At 40.5% G+C, this 20095-nt stretch overlaps 1 protein-coding gene across 2 annotated transcripts in view; it reads right to left on the bottom strand.

Annotated features, from left to right (window-relative positions):
• Positions 1-19605, bottom strand: part of NALF1 (NALCN channel auxiliary factor 1) — a 605043-nt gene extending 585438 nt beyond the window's left edge. For both annotated transcript variants that reach the window (XM_070380866.1, XM_070380867.1), the window contains exon 1: positions 18191-19605. In XM_070380866.1, the coding sequence (XP_070236967.1) occupies positions 18191-19096 (906 nt within the window). In that variant the 5' untranslated portion in view covers positions 19097-19605. The remainder of the gene's footprint in view (positions 1-18190) is intronic.
• Positions 19606-20095: the final 490 nt, after the last annotated feature.

The raw sequence follows: 20095 nt of genomic DNA, 5'->3' as shown, positions 1-20095 counted from the left end.
GGCACTGAGAGACAATGCCATGCATTGTTTTTAGTCTAAGTTTGTGGCATTTGTTACAGAGCAATGACTAATACAGTGGAAATTCTCAACTTTGGGGCTTGGTTTTTGTTTGTTTGCAAACCAAAAATAAATAGACTTAAGCTGCTTCACTTTAAACTTCAAAAAGAAGTCAAATACAATATTATTTCAGTTTTGAAACTATCCATGAAAACTGGTAAGCACCCCCATTGAATAAAATGCTTGGTAAATGACACATGTGAGAGTTGGACCATAAAGAAGGCTGAGCACCACAAAATTGATGTTTTTGAATTGCAGTGATGGAGAAGATTCTTGGGAGTCCCTTGGACTGCAAGGAGATCAAAGTAGCCCAACCTAAAGAAAATCAACCCTGAATATTCATTGGAAGGACTGATGCTGAAGCTGAAACTCCAATACTTTGGCCACCTGATACAAAGAGCCAACTCATTGGAAAAGACCCTGATGCTGGCAAAGACTGAGGGCAGGAGGAGTAGGGGGCGACAGAGGTTGAGATGGTTGGATGGCATCAATGCACATGAGTTTGAGCAAACTTAAGGAGATAGTGAAAGACAGGGAAGCCTGGTGTGCTGCAGCCCATGGGGTCACAAAGAGTTGGACATGACTTAGCAACTGAACAACGAAAGCACTAAAACGCTGACTGGTGCTCTCCTTCATGACGACTGTTTGCCTCTTCCTTCTCTACCCAGCATTCAGACCCATGCTCCTGACCAGCCACTTGCTCCTGATTACACCAGGCCTAGTTCTCTCTCTTGATTTCTGGCTTTTAATTCTTCCCCAAATATTCCAGATAAATTGAATGTGAAAACTTGTACAAATGATGTTTAGAAAATTCCAAAGACATGGCTAGTAGGTGCATGATACGAGAAGTGATGATTTTAATATGTGAGTGAAAATGTTACTACTTCCTCCTAAGAAAGAGTAAAAACTTGTGGCTAAGAGAGAATATCATAATAATCAACCACTTGAAAACGATTTAGGTCATAAATGCAGAATAAGTTCTTCAATTTCAAGTGGGCTAGCTCACTATCAGTTCAGTCGCTCAGTCGTGTCCGACTCTTTGTGACCCCATGGACAGTTCACTATAACTTGTTAGTCTTAAAAAAAAATCGAAACATGAGGATTTCAACTGAATATTCCAGATAACGCAAAAATTTCGGCAGACACATTTTGACACTTTAATTATGTGGATGGTTGTACGAGCTTCCACTTGACTCTCCACAGATGGACGCACAGTGAGACACACGGGTGACCTAGTGAAGGCAGGAGCAGCTCTTGGAGACGACTGTGCCCGTCCCTCCGTGGCACTGTCCCTGTGCAGCCTCCAAGCGCGTTTTTCAGCTGTGCTGCACGCAACCTGCTCACAGACAGCGTATCTTAACACCACATACATCAAAATTCCTCAGATGATGACCTGGCCACAAGAGTCAGTGCATGAATACTGGTTACTAAATGAATCAAATGAACTGCCAGGAGAATATGTCACAAGAACAACTTCAACTTACCAGCACTGCTAACCAGAGAGGGGGAAAAAAATTCAATAATGCATATGGGACCACATAGGTTTCTTTTATTTCAGTGTTCATTAGTTTTACTCAGTGAAACCTCTCACTTAATGGAGAATCAGTCATTCAACAAACTATTATCGAACACAGCCCCACGATTTGTTGTTGAGTAACAAACCACCAGAATGTAGTATAAAACGGCAACTACCTCAGTACAGCTAGGATTCTCTGCCTCAGGAAATCAGACATCACACACAGGGCAGCTTTTCCGTCCTCTGAAGTGTCTGGTGCTTTAGAGGATTTGAAGGGCTCGTGGTGACTTAAATGCTGGGCGGAGGGCTCACCTGGAGGCTTCACTCACATGTGTGGCACCTGGCCCGGGACAACTCAAAGGCTGGGCTCAATCGAGACCGTTCATGAGAAAGCCTACCCGTGGTCTTTCTATGTGGCTTGGGCTTCCTTACTGGATGGCGGTCTTGGGTTCACTGGCAGCCCAAAGCTTCAAGAATACGTGTCCTGGCGAACAAGGAAGAAACTGCATAACCTTGAATCACCTACCTTGGAAGTCACGGAGCACTATTTCTGGCCGGTCTTTTGAGTGAAGCAGTCATAATAAGCATACCTGGATTCAGAGGGAGGGCACCCTCTCAGGTGGAGAAGCATCAAAGAATCTGCCTCAATGTTTTATAACCATCACGAGCTCAGGTTTTCTTTCTTTTCTTGTTTAAAAAATGATTACACAAAAAATAAGAATAAGTCATAATTCCTGGCTTAAAGGGTCGTCTCAAAATCTAACAGGAGAAACAAATGGGCAGGTACATATGTATGAAGTCAATTGCATGGATTTATCATGTAAACCATCCACATGCTGCTAGAAACTGTCTTCAAGCTAATGTTTTTGGTTATTTTCAACTTTCTTTCTTTTCAATAATCTTTGAAAATCAAGGACTGGTTTTATACTATAGCAATGTAATAGAAAACAAATATAATTGTCAAGAGTTTTAAGTAAAAGTCTTATGCTCTTTGCTTGCTTTTCTGCAAAATGGGGAGAGTTGTCTGACCTACTTCAGAGAATTAAACAAATTGGGTCTAGCAGCAACCCTGGGTGCTAATTGTGAAGCACGCACACACATGATCGTAACAGGGAGGAAAACTGTCCTCCAACTTTGGGCATAGCTTTGCTGCCTGCCCATGAATCAAATCAAAATTTAAAAAGCAAAATTAATATTTACAAAGATAGAGAAATAGCTTTTCATCATTTTTTCCCTATACTTGGGTTGCTGACTGATTAACAAACTTTCTTCATCAGAGGGCCAAAGCAGTCACTATACTTATATTTATTTCTATATGAATAATACAAAAAGTCCCTGAATACCCATTAGGGAGTCAGCTTCTTCCTTGTCATATTGCTAACACTCTAGCTCATTCCACACTGTGAAATGACACCGAAATGCTTGGAAAGTGGTTTTTTTAAGCCACAGTGCCAGTTTACCAAATTATAATAAATATAACTTACACAGACTGTAATACTGGCATAATTAGCAAACATTTTCCTCCCCACACACCATTGATTCTTTTTTAAAACAGTATTGAATTATGAAAAAAATTAAACATATAGAGAATTTGAAAGACTAATAACTAAACACCCATATAATCATAACAGATTTGGCAAATGTTACCATAATTATTATACTTTTATATTTCCATCCAAACTACATCAAAGCAAGTCACAGATGTCACAATGCTCTCCTTAAGTGGAAAGTGATATTTTAAGACATTTCTCTGTCGGTTACTTAAACTTTTGGAACTATCTGACCTATCTAGGTGATTTCTCAGATGATATAACCATTGTAAAGTTTATTTTTCCAGTCTCTCAAAATTCATAAACTAATCAGCAGAACTAAACAATGATATATTTTTTCTATATCAGAATTTTTTTTAATTGCTTTTCTGAAAAGGTTCAGGGATGAATAGTTATTTCTTTCTTTAAGTGACCAGATTAAGGAAACACATCCCCACTGCAAGCTATGGAATAATTACACTGTTTATTACTTTTGAAACCCATAATTACCCATAAAGAAGCATGTACAAATAAAATACTATGTTTATATTTGCCATATAAAAAGCGCTCTTGTTCAGCAACAAAGATATCAAACACCATATTTTATAAAATTAGTATTTTGTAATTATTTGACTTAGGGCCGATTGTATTTTTAAGAGAGAAAAAGTTAATTTATAAGCAAGTTAGAAGAAACAATTTCATGTTGAAATTACAGCACTGTCCTGATTTCAAAGCTCTAAGTGAAATCTAATTTCCATTTACAGGTTGAAAGTGAGACCACTTGAAAAGAAATATTTGTTACCAAGTTGTGTTTTTTAGTAGCAGATTATGAACACAACAGTTTTAGCTTAAGAGATTTACATGCCTTTTAACCCTGTTCTCATTAACAAGTACCTAGAAAAAGAAAATCAAATATTCTCCTGGATTTTCCCTCATATTCCTTGCTTCTTTACGTTAGTAAGTACCCTGTTTATATATAAAGTTCTTACATTTTTTTCATGTCCATATATGAGTCACACATGATGAAGCATCTGATTATTTATTCTTTTTTTAACTGGGTGCGCTGTGGGATATCTTTTATCTCAGTGCCTAAATTACTATTGCCATATAATAATAGTGCTCAAGTTATCTAAGAACAGTTACCACTAAAGATCTGTTTTTAAAAGGAAATATTCATTCGTCCTTATACTATGTTTTTTTACTATAGAGCACCAAAAACTATGACAAAGTGCATTCCCAGAGGCGATGATTACAAATTAAGTTATTAAAATGTTCTTTATGGAGCATCCTTTAATAGATCTGGATGGCAAAGAAGATTAAAATAACCACTGTGATCACTCTGAGAAAATGGGTGTGTTTTCTTCAGGCCTGACACTCTTTTGGCCCCTCTGATCCACCTGCTGAAATCCAAAGCAAGCACTGGCAGCCCTGAGCATGGCCCTTCACCATTAACTGGAGAAATCAGAGGAACTGAGCTGAACAGCCTCCTGAGAAATTCTCTTTAATAATTTACTACATTAAATGCATCATATATTGTCACAGTAGAAAAAAAAAAAAAAAAAAAAAACGGGAGAATAAGAATAGGCTCAGGGCCATACAAAACAGCCCAGAATGGAGACCACATTGTACAAACAAAAATAAATTCTGATCATCAATCACACAGGAAGTGGGGACCTGACTGACCATCATGTGTTGCCTCTGGTCTCTCTGCAGCCAGTCACACGGAAGTGGGGAGTGGGGACCCCCATAACCATCATGTGTTGCCTCTGTCTCTGCAGCACCTTCACCTGGTCATGTGCATGTCAAATGTCAGGCCACTAGATAAACTAATATATTTAGATGAAGGGAAAATGTTTTTCCTAAACAGTATCTGCGTGTCTCCTGCATTGCAGGTGGATTCTTTACCTGCTGAGCTATCAGGAAGCCCAGACAATATCCGTCATGAGCTAACTCTTCCATACTTCACCTACAACAAAATCTAGTCTTGACTTGAAAAAAAAAAGTCGTTGAGTGCCTTTAGCTATAATGTTTTCATTTTTATTAATATAAACAAGTGATAAAGAAATGCAAATTTGTACTGCTGAGTTTTTGCATTTCCCTTTCCCTTTTCACTTTCATGCATTGGAGAAGGAAATGGCACCCCACCCAGTACCAGTGTTCTTGGAGGAGCCTGGAGTCTAAGGTCCCAAGGGGACACGACTGGTGACTTCCTTTCCTTTTCACTTTCATGCATTGGAGAAGGAAACGCTGCAGTGTTCTTGCCTGGAGAATCCCAGGGACGGGGGAGCCTGGTGGGCTGCTGTCTGTGGGGTCGCACAGAGTCGAACACGACTGAAGCGACTTAGCAGCAGCAGCAGCTTTTGCATTTAACTATTTAAAGTGGGTATTGTGGAAAAACTTGAACATCCATCCAATTAGAGTGCAATGCTGGAGAAACTCTAATACAGAACCTAACTTGTAGCTCAGCTGGTAAAGAATTTGCCTGCAGTGAGGGAGACCGAGGTTTGATCCCTGGGTTGGGAAGATCTCCTGGAGAAGGAAATGGCAACCCACTCGTCTTCTTGCCTGGAGAATCCCATGGACAGAGAAGCCTGGCGGGCTGCAGTCCATGGGGTCACAAGAGTCGGACACGACTTAGCTACTAAACCACCACCAACAGTCAGTGAACTTCGAGTTGGGCGCATTTGCCATGCTGCTGTCTGGACAGCACAACCGGGGCGAAGCCCAGCCTCTCTGTCCATGTTAAAACTGACTCTTTATCAGCATTTTAAAGGCTCTACCTTCATGAAATAACTGAAGATTATAAAAAATCAACCCTGCTGCCCTCAGAGAACCATTTTAGATTTTGTTACAAAAAGCTCAAGCGCTTAATGTATGAAACATAAGGTTACAGATCTGAGGCTTACAAACATTCAAGGGTCTTGTTAACTTTCTCCAGATCTTTAAGTTATTTGCAAATAAATTATTTCTCAAAGACTAAACAAACAAAAAGAGTTTGGTCACTCTTTTAATATGCTCGCTCTTATCAAAAATTATTTAGATAAATAACTGCTTTGACTTCTTGTAGGTGAAGCAGCATATACTCGGTTGGCCTGTTCTATCCATAAAGTCATACGATCAAAAAAATACAAGGACCTAAAGATTGAATCATTTATTTTAATAATTTTAAATAGCCAATTAATTGCACAGAGAAATCAAGTCCATGACTGAGCAGCTGATAACTATGCCAGCTGAAAATAATCTATATTCATCAAAGAAGCCAAACTATGCTGACAAGGATTTTGTTTACTCAGACTTGAATTCCATCTCAGTGGAATTTTCAGACATAGTAAATGAAAATGAACCTTTAGTTTAAAAAGTCTAAACTTCAATGATAAGGAAAGGGCTCATTTTTTTCATAAGTGACTTCTAAATTTTCAATACATATTTAGAAAATCCATGGGGCAGATTGAACATATCTGAATCTAGTCCTAATTCGCCAGCCCTCTACAAAGCTAATCAGATGTAAGCCTCGCAGCTCCACTGACAGCTAGGTCATCTGCACTTGCCTGCGGCCTTTTTCCCCACGTGATGACACCTGGATTTTGACATGACGCCACAGCCTCAGAAAGCGCAGGTGCCCATAACTCCTTGCTTAGCAGCCCATAGGGACCTGTCTCATTTTCACTAAGAAGAAGGAGAAATTCTGTTTTTGTTTGTTTGTTTGTTTTTAATTGTTTAAGATTCAGATTCACCTTTTTAAAAATACTTGCTTCTCTTCAGACAGACTCTCACTGCTTATCTAGGGTCACTGTGACTCCCAAGATTAAATGCATCACCAGTGCCTTTTTAAATGCCTCTACGGAAAATAAGTCAAAAGTCTCTATCAGGGAGTTGACCTGCACCAGGACAGCTCTGGTCAGAAACTGATGACTGGATCAGAAGGGGACAAACTTGTCAATGGTTTCCATCAGCTCAGTGTCTAACAGTCGGGTGAGCTTTGCAGGGTGACGCCATCCTGTCTTCTCAGAGTAGCCTGGATGAACAAATGAGAGCTCCACCCATCCACTGTATATATATATATATATATATACATACATACACACACGCACTGCCCACACGGCTTGCAGGATCTCAGTTCCCCAACCAGGGATAGAGTCCAGGTCATTACAGTGAACGTCCGGAATCCTAACTACGAGGCCACCAGGAAACTCCCTCGCCAGCTACATTTTTTATTATATACCTGTTCCTTCTCTCCTCAACATGGATATGTATGTATCCACATCTTGCAGGAACTGATGGAACAGCCATGTAAATCTAGGTGTTTCTGACTTTTAGGCCTCTGCTCTTCTCCTATACCCAGCTGCTGTAACAGAAACACTGGATGAAAGAAGTTATAATTTCTCTTATGTGCCAAAGAACTTTATGTTCTATCCACTCCTGCTGTCAGCCACCCACATTCTCCCCCTAGAAAATTAAAAAAAAAAAAAAAACTAGATGAGCAATGATTTGCGGCAGAGTGAACACATTATAATAAAGTCAGAGGCCATGAGATTAAGAGCCAGATACTACTGGTTTGAGTTCTGTCTATGCCACACCTGTCTGTGACAATTCTGGCTCACTTTCTACGTTCTCTAAGCCTTAATTAACCCATTTGTTGAAGCAAGACCCCCGCTTCCACATGGCAATTTTTATTAAGTTAAAGAACCTTGCTGTGCCTTTTCTTTCTGAGGGTAACCATGTACTGTTCCCAGAGCACAGCTCAGTCTTCCAGCCTACCCTGTTCAGTCTGGCGTATCTCGGTGCCCGCCACGTTGGCCTCGTCCACCAGCTGTAGTTCAAATGCTGAGGCAACCTTTAACTCTACTTCCTCTCCCCCCGCCAATTAATAAGAACACTAAGCATGGCAGAGTGTGTAAATGGAGGGGCAGAGAGGAAAATAACAGGGGCAACCGAAGCAGAACACGAAGACAAGTAGTAGAGGGTTCAGCAAAGGGCTCCAACTTTCAAAATGGAGCTTGGAGGCACAGGAGACTCTGCAGTGCCTGACGAACAACATAACAGAGAATTTCCCCCAAGATTGTTTTCACCCCAAGGTTTCCAGGAGATGGACGGTTATTACAATGGTTTCTCCATGTGTCCTCCCCCAAACGTTTGTACACGAAAGGGCTCAAGTCCCTTTGCAGTAATCTAAGAGGATCCACTGAGTCTAAAACCCAGCACATGTTAATTTTTAATCTGAAATAACAAGGGGAAAAGTCAAGCTTTAGGAATGCAACATTTTCACCCTGAATTTTTGTTTTCAGCTGAATTTTTGTTTTCCGTTTCATTCTAAAGACTCACCTTTAGTCACCTTCCCAAAGAAGCAGAAGGGATGTAGACATAGTAAAACCAGGTTTATCATGCAAAATACAAAGTCTGTTTATAAAACTCTTGTAATTGACTGTTGCTTACCAGAAAATTTACATGAGATCTCAAGTGAAGCAATTTTACTGATTTCCCCACAGCTTTCTCCCCATGGATTTTAATGAACTGCTTCTACTTATTGGGCATCATCAAGCCCCAGGTTAGATACTTCAACATGCATGGGAGTCTCTTGATTTCTTCCCATAACTGTCTTATGAAAGAGGTGCTAGAATCCCTATTTTAGGTTATTTGCATGATGTCATATAATTAATAAGAGATGAAACTGGGAGTTGAACCCAGTCTATCCTCAATACTTCTTGTAACTATCTTACTATACTTCTCTATTAGGTTTAAAATTAATTTCTATTTTTAGAACTTTCTATCAAACATACTAAATATTTTTGAAGAAAACAGATATTGAGATAGCCATATTTAATTCCACAGACTCTATAAATATGTCACTGAACCCCAGGACAGCACATTTCTAAAGAAAATAATTCACAGTGACACATATAATTATTTATGATCTCATATTTACAGCTAATAATTATTTTCTATTATTTGAAAATGAATATTCTACTTTATTTAAGCATTTTCAAGATAACAATTGTACTTATTATCTGAAATTCTGAAATTAAAGCATTGTTCCTCTTTAAAATATAAACAATAAAACAAAGGATCTTAGCTGCACAGCACAATGAACAAAGATAAAACCTCCCTCCTTCCCAAGAATAAGCAATAAATTAGAGCCTGTCCTCTTTCCTTTGGGATCTGGGGCCTTTGCTAATTTTTTCTGAAAGTGATACTTTCAATATCATACTCCCATCTGGGTCCCAGATCAAAAGCTACAAATATTCTAATGCTTATTTCATCATAAAATATTTATTCCTTTAAACTCACATCTTCCCGCCTTTTCATTTCCTTTTTCTTTTCACCACCGAACTTAATGAAGAATCGTTCAAACTAGTCTTTATCTCCTCAACTCCAGCTCATTCCTTAATGCATCACAATTTGACATCTCTTTCATCATTCTATTGAAGCTAGTCTTGAAAGGTTCAACAAGACTTGATTGTCAAATGCAGTGACCTATTTCTAGGCTTCATCCTACATGTTCTTTCTGAAACATAAGACACCCTTGACTGACTCTACATCCTTCTTAAAACTCCTCCCTATATTGTTCAGATCTTCACATGCTAAGGGTGCTCTCCTTTCTGTCCCCCTCTGCCCCTCCCCGCCCACCCTCCCCATTCTCTCTCTGTTCTCATCCTCCCGTTTTCACTCTCGTTCCCTGATTCTTTTCGGTCTCTAGTTCTGGTCCCTTTTCTGCCCAGACCCTTTAACGTTGCTCTTCCTCAGAATTCATCCTTGACATTCTCTCCACGTAATCTGTTTCTGTTAAATCATCTACTCTCTGCCCACAGCTTCCTAGATCAAACTACATCACATGTAGAGAGGAAATGCCGCACCAAAGGCCCTACTTATACGATACACTACCTACTAACATCTCCTGATGGCATCATCTCCAAGAACGGACTCCTGTCGTTTCACCAGTCTCAATCCCAATGCGTTCTTCCTCCTGTATTTGCTATTTCATTCCATGCATCCACATCCAGAGTATCACCTTTCCTAAAGTCTGAATCAAATCCTTCCTCTACATGGCAACTGGTAAATTAGAACCCAGAAAAGTCTCCTGAATCTTGCTTTCTTCTCCCCTTCCATAGCCACCATAGTCATTTAGAATATTCTCTCCATCCTGGTAGCCACTAGCCACCTGGGGTTATTTAAATTTAGACTAACTGAAATGAAATATAATTTGAAATTTAGTTTCTGACATCACTTCACCCTCTTCCAACCTATCAACATATTGCTGCCAGGGCTAAGTTTTGAGGAAAACAAACCATCTCAAGTAAATCACTTGGTTAAAATTCCTCTCTGATATTACATCACACAGAGGATGAGATTCAAGCCCTTAGCATGGGATACACGGTTCTTCACAACTGAGCACTAATCTCTCTCCAGAGACATTTCCTCTTGCCATATAGCTCTTGCCATATAGCTTACTCAATGTGTGAGTGGAAGTATGTCCCCCCAAATTTATACACTGAAGCCCTGACCCCTCAGTGTGATTGTATTCAGAAAGAGGGCATATAAAGGGCTAATAAAGTTTAGATAAACATTAAGATTTCTAACTATTGCAGATTTCAGGCAATATGTACACAATTCTCAACTCATAAACTCAACATCTTTTAAAACACTGTGGTAAAAATTGGATGGCTGTTGAAAAATGTTAGACAACAAGTGACTGTATCTCACTGAACTTACGAACTCAGTGTAAGGACTACCACATATTTCCAAAGTCTGCTTCCCTCCCTTCAAAACTGTATCTATATCCATCCTCTGTGCCACTCGAAATGGAAATCTAAGCGTTCTGCTGGTAGTCATACCATTTATTCATAGTCATAACTGGCCCCCCCAACAAGACTTTATGAACCTGGAATTCTTGGCCATTCATTCCAGCTGTCTAGGACTCCCAAATTTCTGCCATCATAGCTTTCTATATCATCTATAAAACACTTTTAATGATAAATGAAAAATTAAAAAGTATTTGTGGATTTATATACTTATCTCTTCACTATTCAAGATGAACTGTGGTGTTCATTGGAAGGTCTGATGTTGAAGCTGAAACTCCAATACTCTGGCCACCTGATGCAAAGAGCTGACTCATTTGAAAAGACCCTGATGCAGGGAAAGATTGAGGGCAGGAGGAGAAGGGGATGACAGAGGATGAGATGGTTGGATGGCATCACTGACTCAATGGACATGAGTTTGGGTGGGCTCTGGGAGTTGGTGTTGGACAGGGAGGCCTGGTGTGCTGCAGCTCATGGTGTCGCAAAGAGTCGGACACAACTGAGAGACTGAACTGAACTGATTCAGTATGACTGTGATGATCATAATGAAGGGAGAAAAGAAAACACAATAAGGTGAGGAAGTGAGCTTGATCTTTAACACTACCAGCTGTTTGAGCTCGGGAGAGTTAACTTTATGTCCTCACTTTATGCATCTGTAAAATATGTGGTAGAACTTATAAAGATGGCATGATTAAATGAATTAGACTAGTTCCTGACTTCTAATCAACTCGAAAACCTGTTAGCTACTACTGAAGCTCGTCCTGGCACTTAAACTTCTGAGTGACTCCGATCATTTTCTGAGAAAACAAATACTTTGTCATGATCATATGTTTAAATCTTAGTTCAATTTTTTTTTCCCCAAATAAACTAAGTCAGTGACAGTTCAGGAGGAAAGAGACTGATTATTCCTGATGGCAGTGGAGATGCAGAGAAGTAAGACTTCTGAACTCTGGGTGTCCCATGGGACACAGGCCCTGCTAGTGAAGCCTCCAGATGCCAGGAGAGGATTCAGCCAGATGAAAGCAAGAGGGCACACTGACAGGAAGAAGAGGAAATCGAGGGCTGAGGACTCACGGTTTTGAGTAGAGCCCAATTTCCTTCTCAAGAGGGGCAGAGCATCTCACATATATAATTCCCATGTATTTCTAAAGAAGTAATTATTGCATCCACCCATTCCACATACATATAGATATACTACTACGGCTGCTAAGATCAGTAACTGAATTTAAACACTAGCAAACTTGCATTTTTTTGCAAGATTTTTCTTTTTTACCATCCATAATAGCATCTACAACTTTTTCTTTTAATAAATGACTCTGTGTAGAAACAGAGAGGAAAGGTCAGCTACTAACCTTTTAACACTTTAAACACCCAAGAAGGAAATATTTTCATGCATTCTACACAACGCATAGCATAAACCATGAACTATTACCAAAGAAAGGCAGATGTGAATTCCTGTTCTCAGTTTTAAAGAATCGAAGGAATTTAAAACATTTTATTACTGAAATTTCATTATTTGGATTGTAAGGTTTTATTGCTTATTAATTTAAGGTAAAACTTAAATTTAGTGTTTCACAGCATTTCTAATCTAAACTTTAAAAAAATAAAATGTGATGATATTACAGTCCCTTCAAAACAGAACAATGATAAGATCCCTCTAAAATGAATTCCTAAATTAAGTGTGATAGCATTCTGTGTCTACTTAGCAATTTGTACCTTCACAACACTCTATGAATGTCAACTAGTTATTCCAGTATGACAGAAATAAGTAAGAGAGGAGATATGGCTCGTCACCATAATGGAGAAAGAACAATAAAAAAGAATTAGTAATTCTCTAGGTTGAATAAAGTAAATAGGTGAAGAAAGAATAAACCAAACCACATGAAATACTATGACAAGCTGAAATGTTTTCTCTTAAAACCAATGCATACTTTTGAAAAAGTCTAAATTTTAGCCATTTATACAAGCTAAAATTAGAGACAAAGTAAGGAGGCTGAGGCTCCTCTAATCAAATAGTTGATCGTCTCACAGAGAAACAATCTGATTTCTGCACTCATGCGCTCAGCCCATTAGTGAACAACAGAATAATGCCTCAGTTCTGGCTAAAAGACAGAAAATCCACAGCCAGTAGGCCCATCCTTGAATGTTCGAAGCTCCGGCCTTTTCTGCGGCCTTCTCTCCGTGTTCTTCCTTGGCGCGTTCCCTAAGGCTCGCACACAACTGGTTCGCATTCATCCGACTTCCTCCGCCCCGCCACAGGGTATTCGCTCCCTCTAGTCCGGTAGCCTTTACCACTTAGAAACAGTGTAAGTTCCTTTCTCATCTGTTGAACCAGTGAGGCTATTATGTATTACAGAGGCGCAGGACCTAAAAGGTCTTTCCACTTCACTTGTCACTCAACTAGAACAGCGGTTCTCACCCTAGGCTGCACAGCGCCAGGGAAACTGGAAGAGCCCAAGCTCATGACGCAAGTCAGGCCAATGAAATCAGAATCTCTTCGGGCTGGGCGTATTTTCAAAGATTCCCAGGATATTCTGCTGTAATGCCAAGGACCACTGATCTAGAGTAAATGTTAACTGATACTGAAGAAATATCTTTTGAGTGTAAGTCAACATAAAGCGAACAATGACATGTTTGGTGCCTAGTCAACATGAGGTCAACATAGAAGATTAAGATTGAAACGGAAATGAGGAATTGAAATTGAGGCAATAGGTCAATAATGCAAACCAAAATAGTATTGTGTTTCAAACAGCTATCTATAGATTTGTTTTTGTACATTCAATCTACTATCAAAATATATCTTGATGCATTCTGATTTATTTGTGGGACAGCATGAGACTGAGAACATTATTTGATTTTTTTTCTTTATACTTTAATTCACCTTGCATATGCAGACACCAATCTCATCTAATTAAAGTGATTAAAACCAATGTATAACAGCAATTATTAAAATTTTGTGGTTATGCCCTATATAGCTACTAATCTGACCCAGTTACAAGTCAGAATTTTTTTTAAAAAATCATTCCTTGGTTTATAAAGCACCCCATTTTTATATGGGGCAAAAATATTAAAAATTAAAATCTGGTCATAAAAAGTTATGACAGTGGCTTTGACCTTATAAATGGCCTTATTAGTGGTTAAAGTGACCATCTGACGGTTAGACTGTGTGATATTGCAGAGAAGTGATTCAGTTATAAAAATATGATTTGAAAATACTACAGTGGTAGAATGCAAAAGAGGTCTATTTGCAGATGTATTCCACATTCCGGATACTGTCATAATATATACAGTAGCACTAAACTGATTACAGCAAAATATTTTATATATAATATTTAAGTGGAAAAAATTGTTATTTTATTTCCTTAAAAATCATTTTAAAATATCTACAGGATATGACACTAAAATAAATAAGAATTTTAAAATGACTTTTTGTTTAAACTATATATTATGTAACCAAATTTTACATTCTCAAACTGCTTAATGTTTTTGAGTGGTTTCTGCAAAGGATACACAAAGCTCTGAGTATCACAATTGCTACATACGAGGAACATTAGCAGAGTATTCTTCTGATCATTGTCTGTTATATAAAATATGCAATGTAATTTAGCATAAAATTATGAAATAAAAGTATAAGAATGCATACATTCTTGCAGTATAAGGATTATAATCTATTCTAAGAGAATTAAAATACAGTGGTACAGTGATTTATATTAGAATCTAATCTCAAACTCACTTTTCCTGACCATCTGTCTTGAGGAATAAAACTATTAGTACTAAAAGTTTACCTGTAACATGGACATTTATATTCCCTAAATATTTGTTTTATAATATGTAATTTCAAGAATGCCTAGAAGCTAAAGAATGGTGTATTAAAAAAATCTTCATAAGAAAAACAACTAAACAAAAATTAAGGCATTTTAATAATGTACATTGTAATTGTTTATGATTGGAAGAGTGTATTTTTTAATATTGCCAGCCATCTTGAAGACTTTCACAGATTTGTCAGATTCCTGCTGTATGTTAAAAACATTATTTAGAATAAAACTGCAAAGTTCAGAGAAGAATTACTGTCATAATTTTTGCTACTTGAATGCTATAGTTTAAATGATATATGCGGAAGTTCTTGTTCTTTACCATAAATTAATTCCCAGATAAAAGTGTATATTTATTTTAAAAATTAAACCAGCTATCTCTAAGAATATTAAAAAATATTCTTGGGTGTAAATGATTTCTATTATATATTGCAAATAAACCTTTACTAAAGTAAATCCAAGCTATATTTGATCTCCAATGACTACGGGTCCAAAGCAATATGATTTGATTAAGTCAATATTAAGAGTTTTTTTTTTTTCACTATAATGGGCCAAAAGTCCCTTAAATCAAGTTCAATAAAAATTAAATTTAATCCATTTTAATTGCATACCTACATGGAATGTGGCATTTTTTGTTTAATGGGAGCAATTATAAAACTAGAAGGCAATAATATGTCCTAACTTTTCAAAGTTTGGGAGTCACTATATTAATCATGTAATTATACATGGGTATTATAAAGTTAATGTATTTCTTCTAAAATATGAATTCTAATTATTTGTATAATTAATATTATAGCATATATCCTATATATAAATGTATAAATATATTAATAAACCATTAAATTAGATTTTTTTCATGAATATATTACCAACTCTGGAAATATAATGCATTTACTTTTAATGTAGCTTAAGACTTTGTCATTAACCTTAAAATGTAGAAAATTTTGCATGGACTATATATCTTTAACATTGCCCTTGAAGATAGATAGACATCATTTCAAATTATAAGCATGTTTGAAATAAGTAAAAGTGTTCAGAAAGAAACTCAGATGCATTCTTCAAAGACCACCAATAGCATTTTAAGTTAAGTAATATACTTTGTATGTGGATATGATCACAGTTTTGCAAAATCATAAAGAAGCTGTATGTTAAGCTAAGGATCTAATTAATAGATTTGTAAATTATCAACCAAGAACACACACTGAACACACCTCACCCTGGCACCCAAAATTTGAGACTGTGTGAAAACAGTTATCCTGGAATAAATGTCAAGTGTTTCTAACTGACAACCAACCAACCAACCAAAAAATAGCTCAAGGCATCACAAGTAATAAATCCTGTGTTGTGGAGATGAAAAACTCAAATGTCTGTGTTTACTTTTCAGTATGAAGAAATGTTTCTAAAAGGAGTTAAGATTTTTTTAATGTGCTTTTGTGCATATAGCTCACAATGACTACTTTATATGAAAACATAATCCAGAAGTAGTTCCTAATATTACATCTTCATTTAACCTACACTATACCTTATAGCTATGATGATATACGTATAAAGTTGATAATTATTTCAGGTCAAGAGAAAACTCTATATTTATTGATATATACATACATGTATAGATATTTATTATGTGAATATTCAAATAAAATAAATTTGACAGGCTTATTTAAGAATATTCTGTAGTCTGAAATGTAGACTACCTTGTGAATACTGAGCCTATGCAAACTGAAGTAACTAGAAATTTCTATGAGAGTTTACATTCAAGGAAGCAAGAAAATTCAAATTATTACAAGGGATCACTTTAAACATAAATATACTGAAACCTTTGCAAGTTTTTTACTGGTAGTAAAATTAGTAGACAGATCCATTTCCTTGCAATTCTGAGGAAACATTATCTTGTCAAAATAAATAAGTATGCAATAAATATACTAGTCATTCATTAGTAACTTCTACCATTAAGATTAATTACCAGGCATATGGTTAAGAAGAATATATAAAAATCTTTTAAGATCCATTTATCTAATGAAGCAGCATTCCAAATTAATGCTGCAAATGCAATATCATTATCTGCAAAGAAGATACGTTTCTGGTCTTAAAGAATGTTGGCAAAGCAAGCTTAGTTTTAGTTTAGCTTAGTTGTCAAAAGCACAACTAATCAATACAAGCTAGAATACAGCCCTTGAACTGTGTTCAGTTTGAGTAGGTATCCTTTAGGCCAGTTCTCTTGTGAAAGCATCACAAGAACCCTTTGATCCATACTGCCCTTGACCACACTTTTCCAGCAAGGGAGGCAAAGGAGGCTCAGTTGTGTTCCTTAGGGGAGGTTCGGGGTGTGATGAAGAGAAAGGTAGAGAGACAATATGGCGGATTATTTCTTTTGAAAAGCAATACTATTTTATTGCATTAAGAGATTACCTTTGGGACAAAACATCAAGGTTTATTGAGATTCTGCCATCATTTCTTTCCCTACTAAAAGGTCACTGCAGTATCTTCATCTTCAACGGAGCTCTTGAGCAAATCTCATTTCAGCACCATGGACAGCAACACTTCTACTAGGACATGTGCCCATGGTCACATTTGCCATTTCTTAAGAAACTTGCATACACTATTCCTTTGTGAATCAGCAAGGTTTACAGCCATTATTATATTCAACAGGAAGGGGCTGAAGATAATATATGCTATTAATGAGTTCAGTATTTTTTAGTCATGGCGTTAAGCATTTGCCAATTAATACTTCCTGAGAGCATCCTGAAAATTCAAGCTAATTACATAAGGTGACTAATAAATAATCTAACACTGATCAGTTATCACCAGATACGTAATCAAATTTTCTACTCACACTGAGCTTCTGATCAATAACTATACACATTTCTAAGAGAAAACAAGAAACTCGTGTGAGTAAATACGCTTAGGAAGGCCCCCCAAACTTTCAAAACAACAAGAATTACTCCTGGAAAACACGTAAAACGCTTTTAGTTCTTCCCACATAAACAATCACAAACACTTTCTCTTGTCTCTTTGGCCAACCAGCTTAATTTGTCACTATCAGAGACTTCATGTGTCAGGTCCATAAGCCAGACCACACATGCCTGTCTTAGCCTGTTCTGATTTCAGCTGTGGTCACCAGTATGCAGTCCCATCACAGTCTTCCTCACAAGCTTCACTCAAATTACATTAAAAAAAAAAAAAAAAAAGTGGCAGAATCTGAACCAACTCCGTAGCTTTAAGAGATAGTTAAAGCACTGGCTTTATCTCAGAAGACCAGAGTCCTCTTGATCTTCCAAGGATTCTCAGAAGGCACTGATTCATCAGCAATTCACAAGAGAGACCCAAGTCAAGCAGCAGGTCAGGCGCTTAGAACCACAAAAACAATGGTCGAAGTAACAAAACCAGAGTCAAAAAGCGACTTTAAAACTCTAGAAGACACCTCCACCCAACACACACAGAGATAACAGCGCGAGGAAGGGGGGGAAATCCACGGGTTCCTACCTTACAGTCCTCAGGACACGATTTCACCGAGTACTCCTCCGATTGTAAGTATTTATGCAGCACGCTTTCAAACTCTTCGTACTTCTCCTGAGCGTGGTGGTCGTAGTCCTGGTAAGCCTCGACGCACTGTCTGCAGGTGGTCATCTCCCCGCCCTCCTTGAGCACCACATCCAGACTACAGTTCAAAGTGTTGGGACTGGACAACCCGGAGAACAACTCCCAAAGTGTGTAGGAATTACAAAACGAAAGGTAAAAATCCGACAAGTTCCAGAGCGGAGTTGGCTGCGGCGGGCCCCGGGTCTGCTGCCCCTGCTCCCCCCGGGCCGCTGCCCCCCGACTCCAGTTCCTGGCGCACACGGCGTCCGCGCTGTCCACCGTGAAGCACTGGCCCGAGGAGGCGCCCTGCGGGTAACAAGTCTCCAGGCGCCACGCGGGTCTGGCAGAGTTTCCTGGAAGAAGAGGCTTGCCCCGGCTGTCGGTGCCTCGGCCGCCCTTGCCGCCGCCGCCGCCTCCCAGGGAGGGGGGCAGGGTGGGGGACGGGGAGGCGGAGAGGAGTCTGTGAGCCTGGGCGGCGGGCGAGGGCTCCCCCATGCTCGCCAGGAGCGCGGGCCAGGACGGCTCGTGCTGCCGCTGCCGCTGCCGCTGCTCCTGCCGCTGCCGCTGCTGCCGCTGCTGCTGCTGCTGCTGCTGCTGCTCCTTGTCCCGGGCGCGGGTCAGCTTGGCCTCGGCGCAGAACCACAAGTGATCAGAGAGCAGGACTGTGAAAAACAAGAGAGAGGCCAGAGACAGTCGCCATTTCTGAGCCCTCTCCGAATCGATGAACGGTTTCTCGTTCTCCCGGGGTGCTGCCAACCAGATTTTTAATCCGTCGTCATACTGCCGACACATCCAAGCACCCCTGGTCATATTTTGGGAGCGCACAGCCCTGGCCGACTCCACCGCGAGGGCTCCGGTGCCGGTGTCACCACAATATGCATTGACTTAGGGGTTCGATTGCCTTCTCCCCTCCTCCCTTTCCTCTCTCTCCCTCGCTCCTCGCTCTTTGCCTACATCAATATTACCAGGCTTCGGAGGGAGGCAGGACTCGCTTCCGACCTAAGCATCCGCCGACCCCATCCTCTGTCGAGTGGGAAACAACAATGCAGAGACAGGGAGGCAGGGGGGAGAGGGTCGCCCGGAGGCGGCGGCGCGGCTGTGGCCGGCGGCGGGCCGGGTGCAGGAGGCGACGGCGGAGGTGGCGGGGTGGCGGCGCCTGTCAGCCGGGCACGGGCAGGGCGCGGGTCCCCATGGCCCCGCGGAGGACGGCCCGCTCTCCCCGGCCAGGGGCACGCCGCGTCTCCGCTGCCCACGGACTGCGGCCGGAGCGCCTCGCCGGCGCCTCCTCCCCACCCCCCGCCCGCTGCTCCTTCCTGGGCTCCTCCGGCGGCTACTTCTCGCTCGCTCTGCTCGAGTCCGGAGCCTGGGCGGCCGCCGGCAGGGCGCTCCCGCCCCCCCACCCCCCAGCCCGCGCTCCGGCCGCCGCCGCTGCCGCAGGTCCGCCCGCGGGCGCCGGGCTCCGACTGCTGACGCCGCCTCCCCCGGACCTCGGGGCCGAATCGCCTGCGCTGGGCCTCCCGAGAGCCACAGTCATCTTCAGTCCCCGGCTAAGTTGCCGCCATCTTCGTCCTGGAGAAGCACTTTTTGGGGGGGAGCGCCGGCTCGTGCGTCATCTCCTCCTCCCGCGCCGCGCTCGCTCCCTCCTGGCGCATTGGCACCGGGCTCGGCCCGGCAGAGGGGGAGGCGAGGGCGCCGGGGGTCCGGGGTGGGCGGGGGGAGCCCGGCTGGGCCCGCAGGCCGGCCTGAGCGGCTGCGCGCTGACGCCTGCCCTGCCTTGCCGTCCGCCAGCCCACCCCTAGCCCCGCCACC

This window comes from Bos mutus, chromosome 12, assembly GCF_027580195.1.
Source record: "Bos mutus isolate GX-2022 chromosome 12, NWIPB_WYAK_1.1, whole genome shotgun sequence".
Lineage (NCBI taxonomy): Eukaryota > Metazoa > Chordata > Mammalia > Artiodactyla > Bovidae > Bos > Bos mutus.
This window is presented reverse-complemented; position numbering and strand designations above follow the sequence as displayed.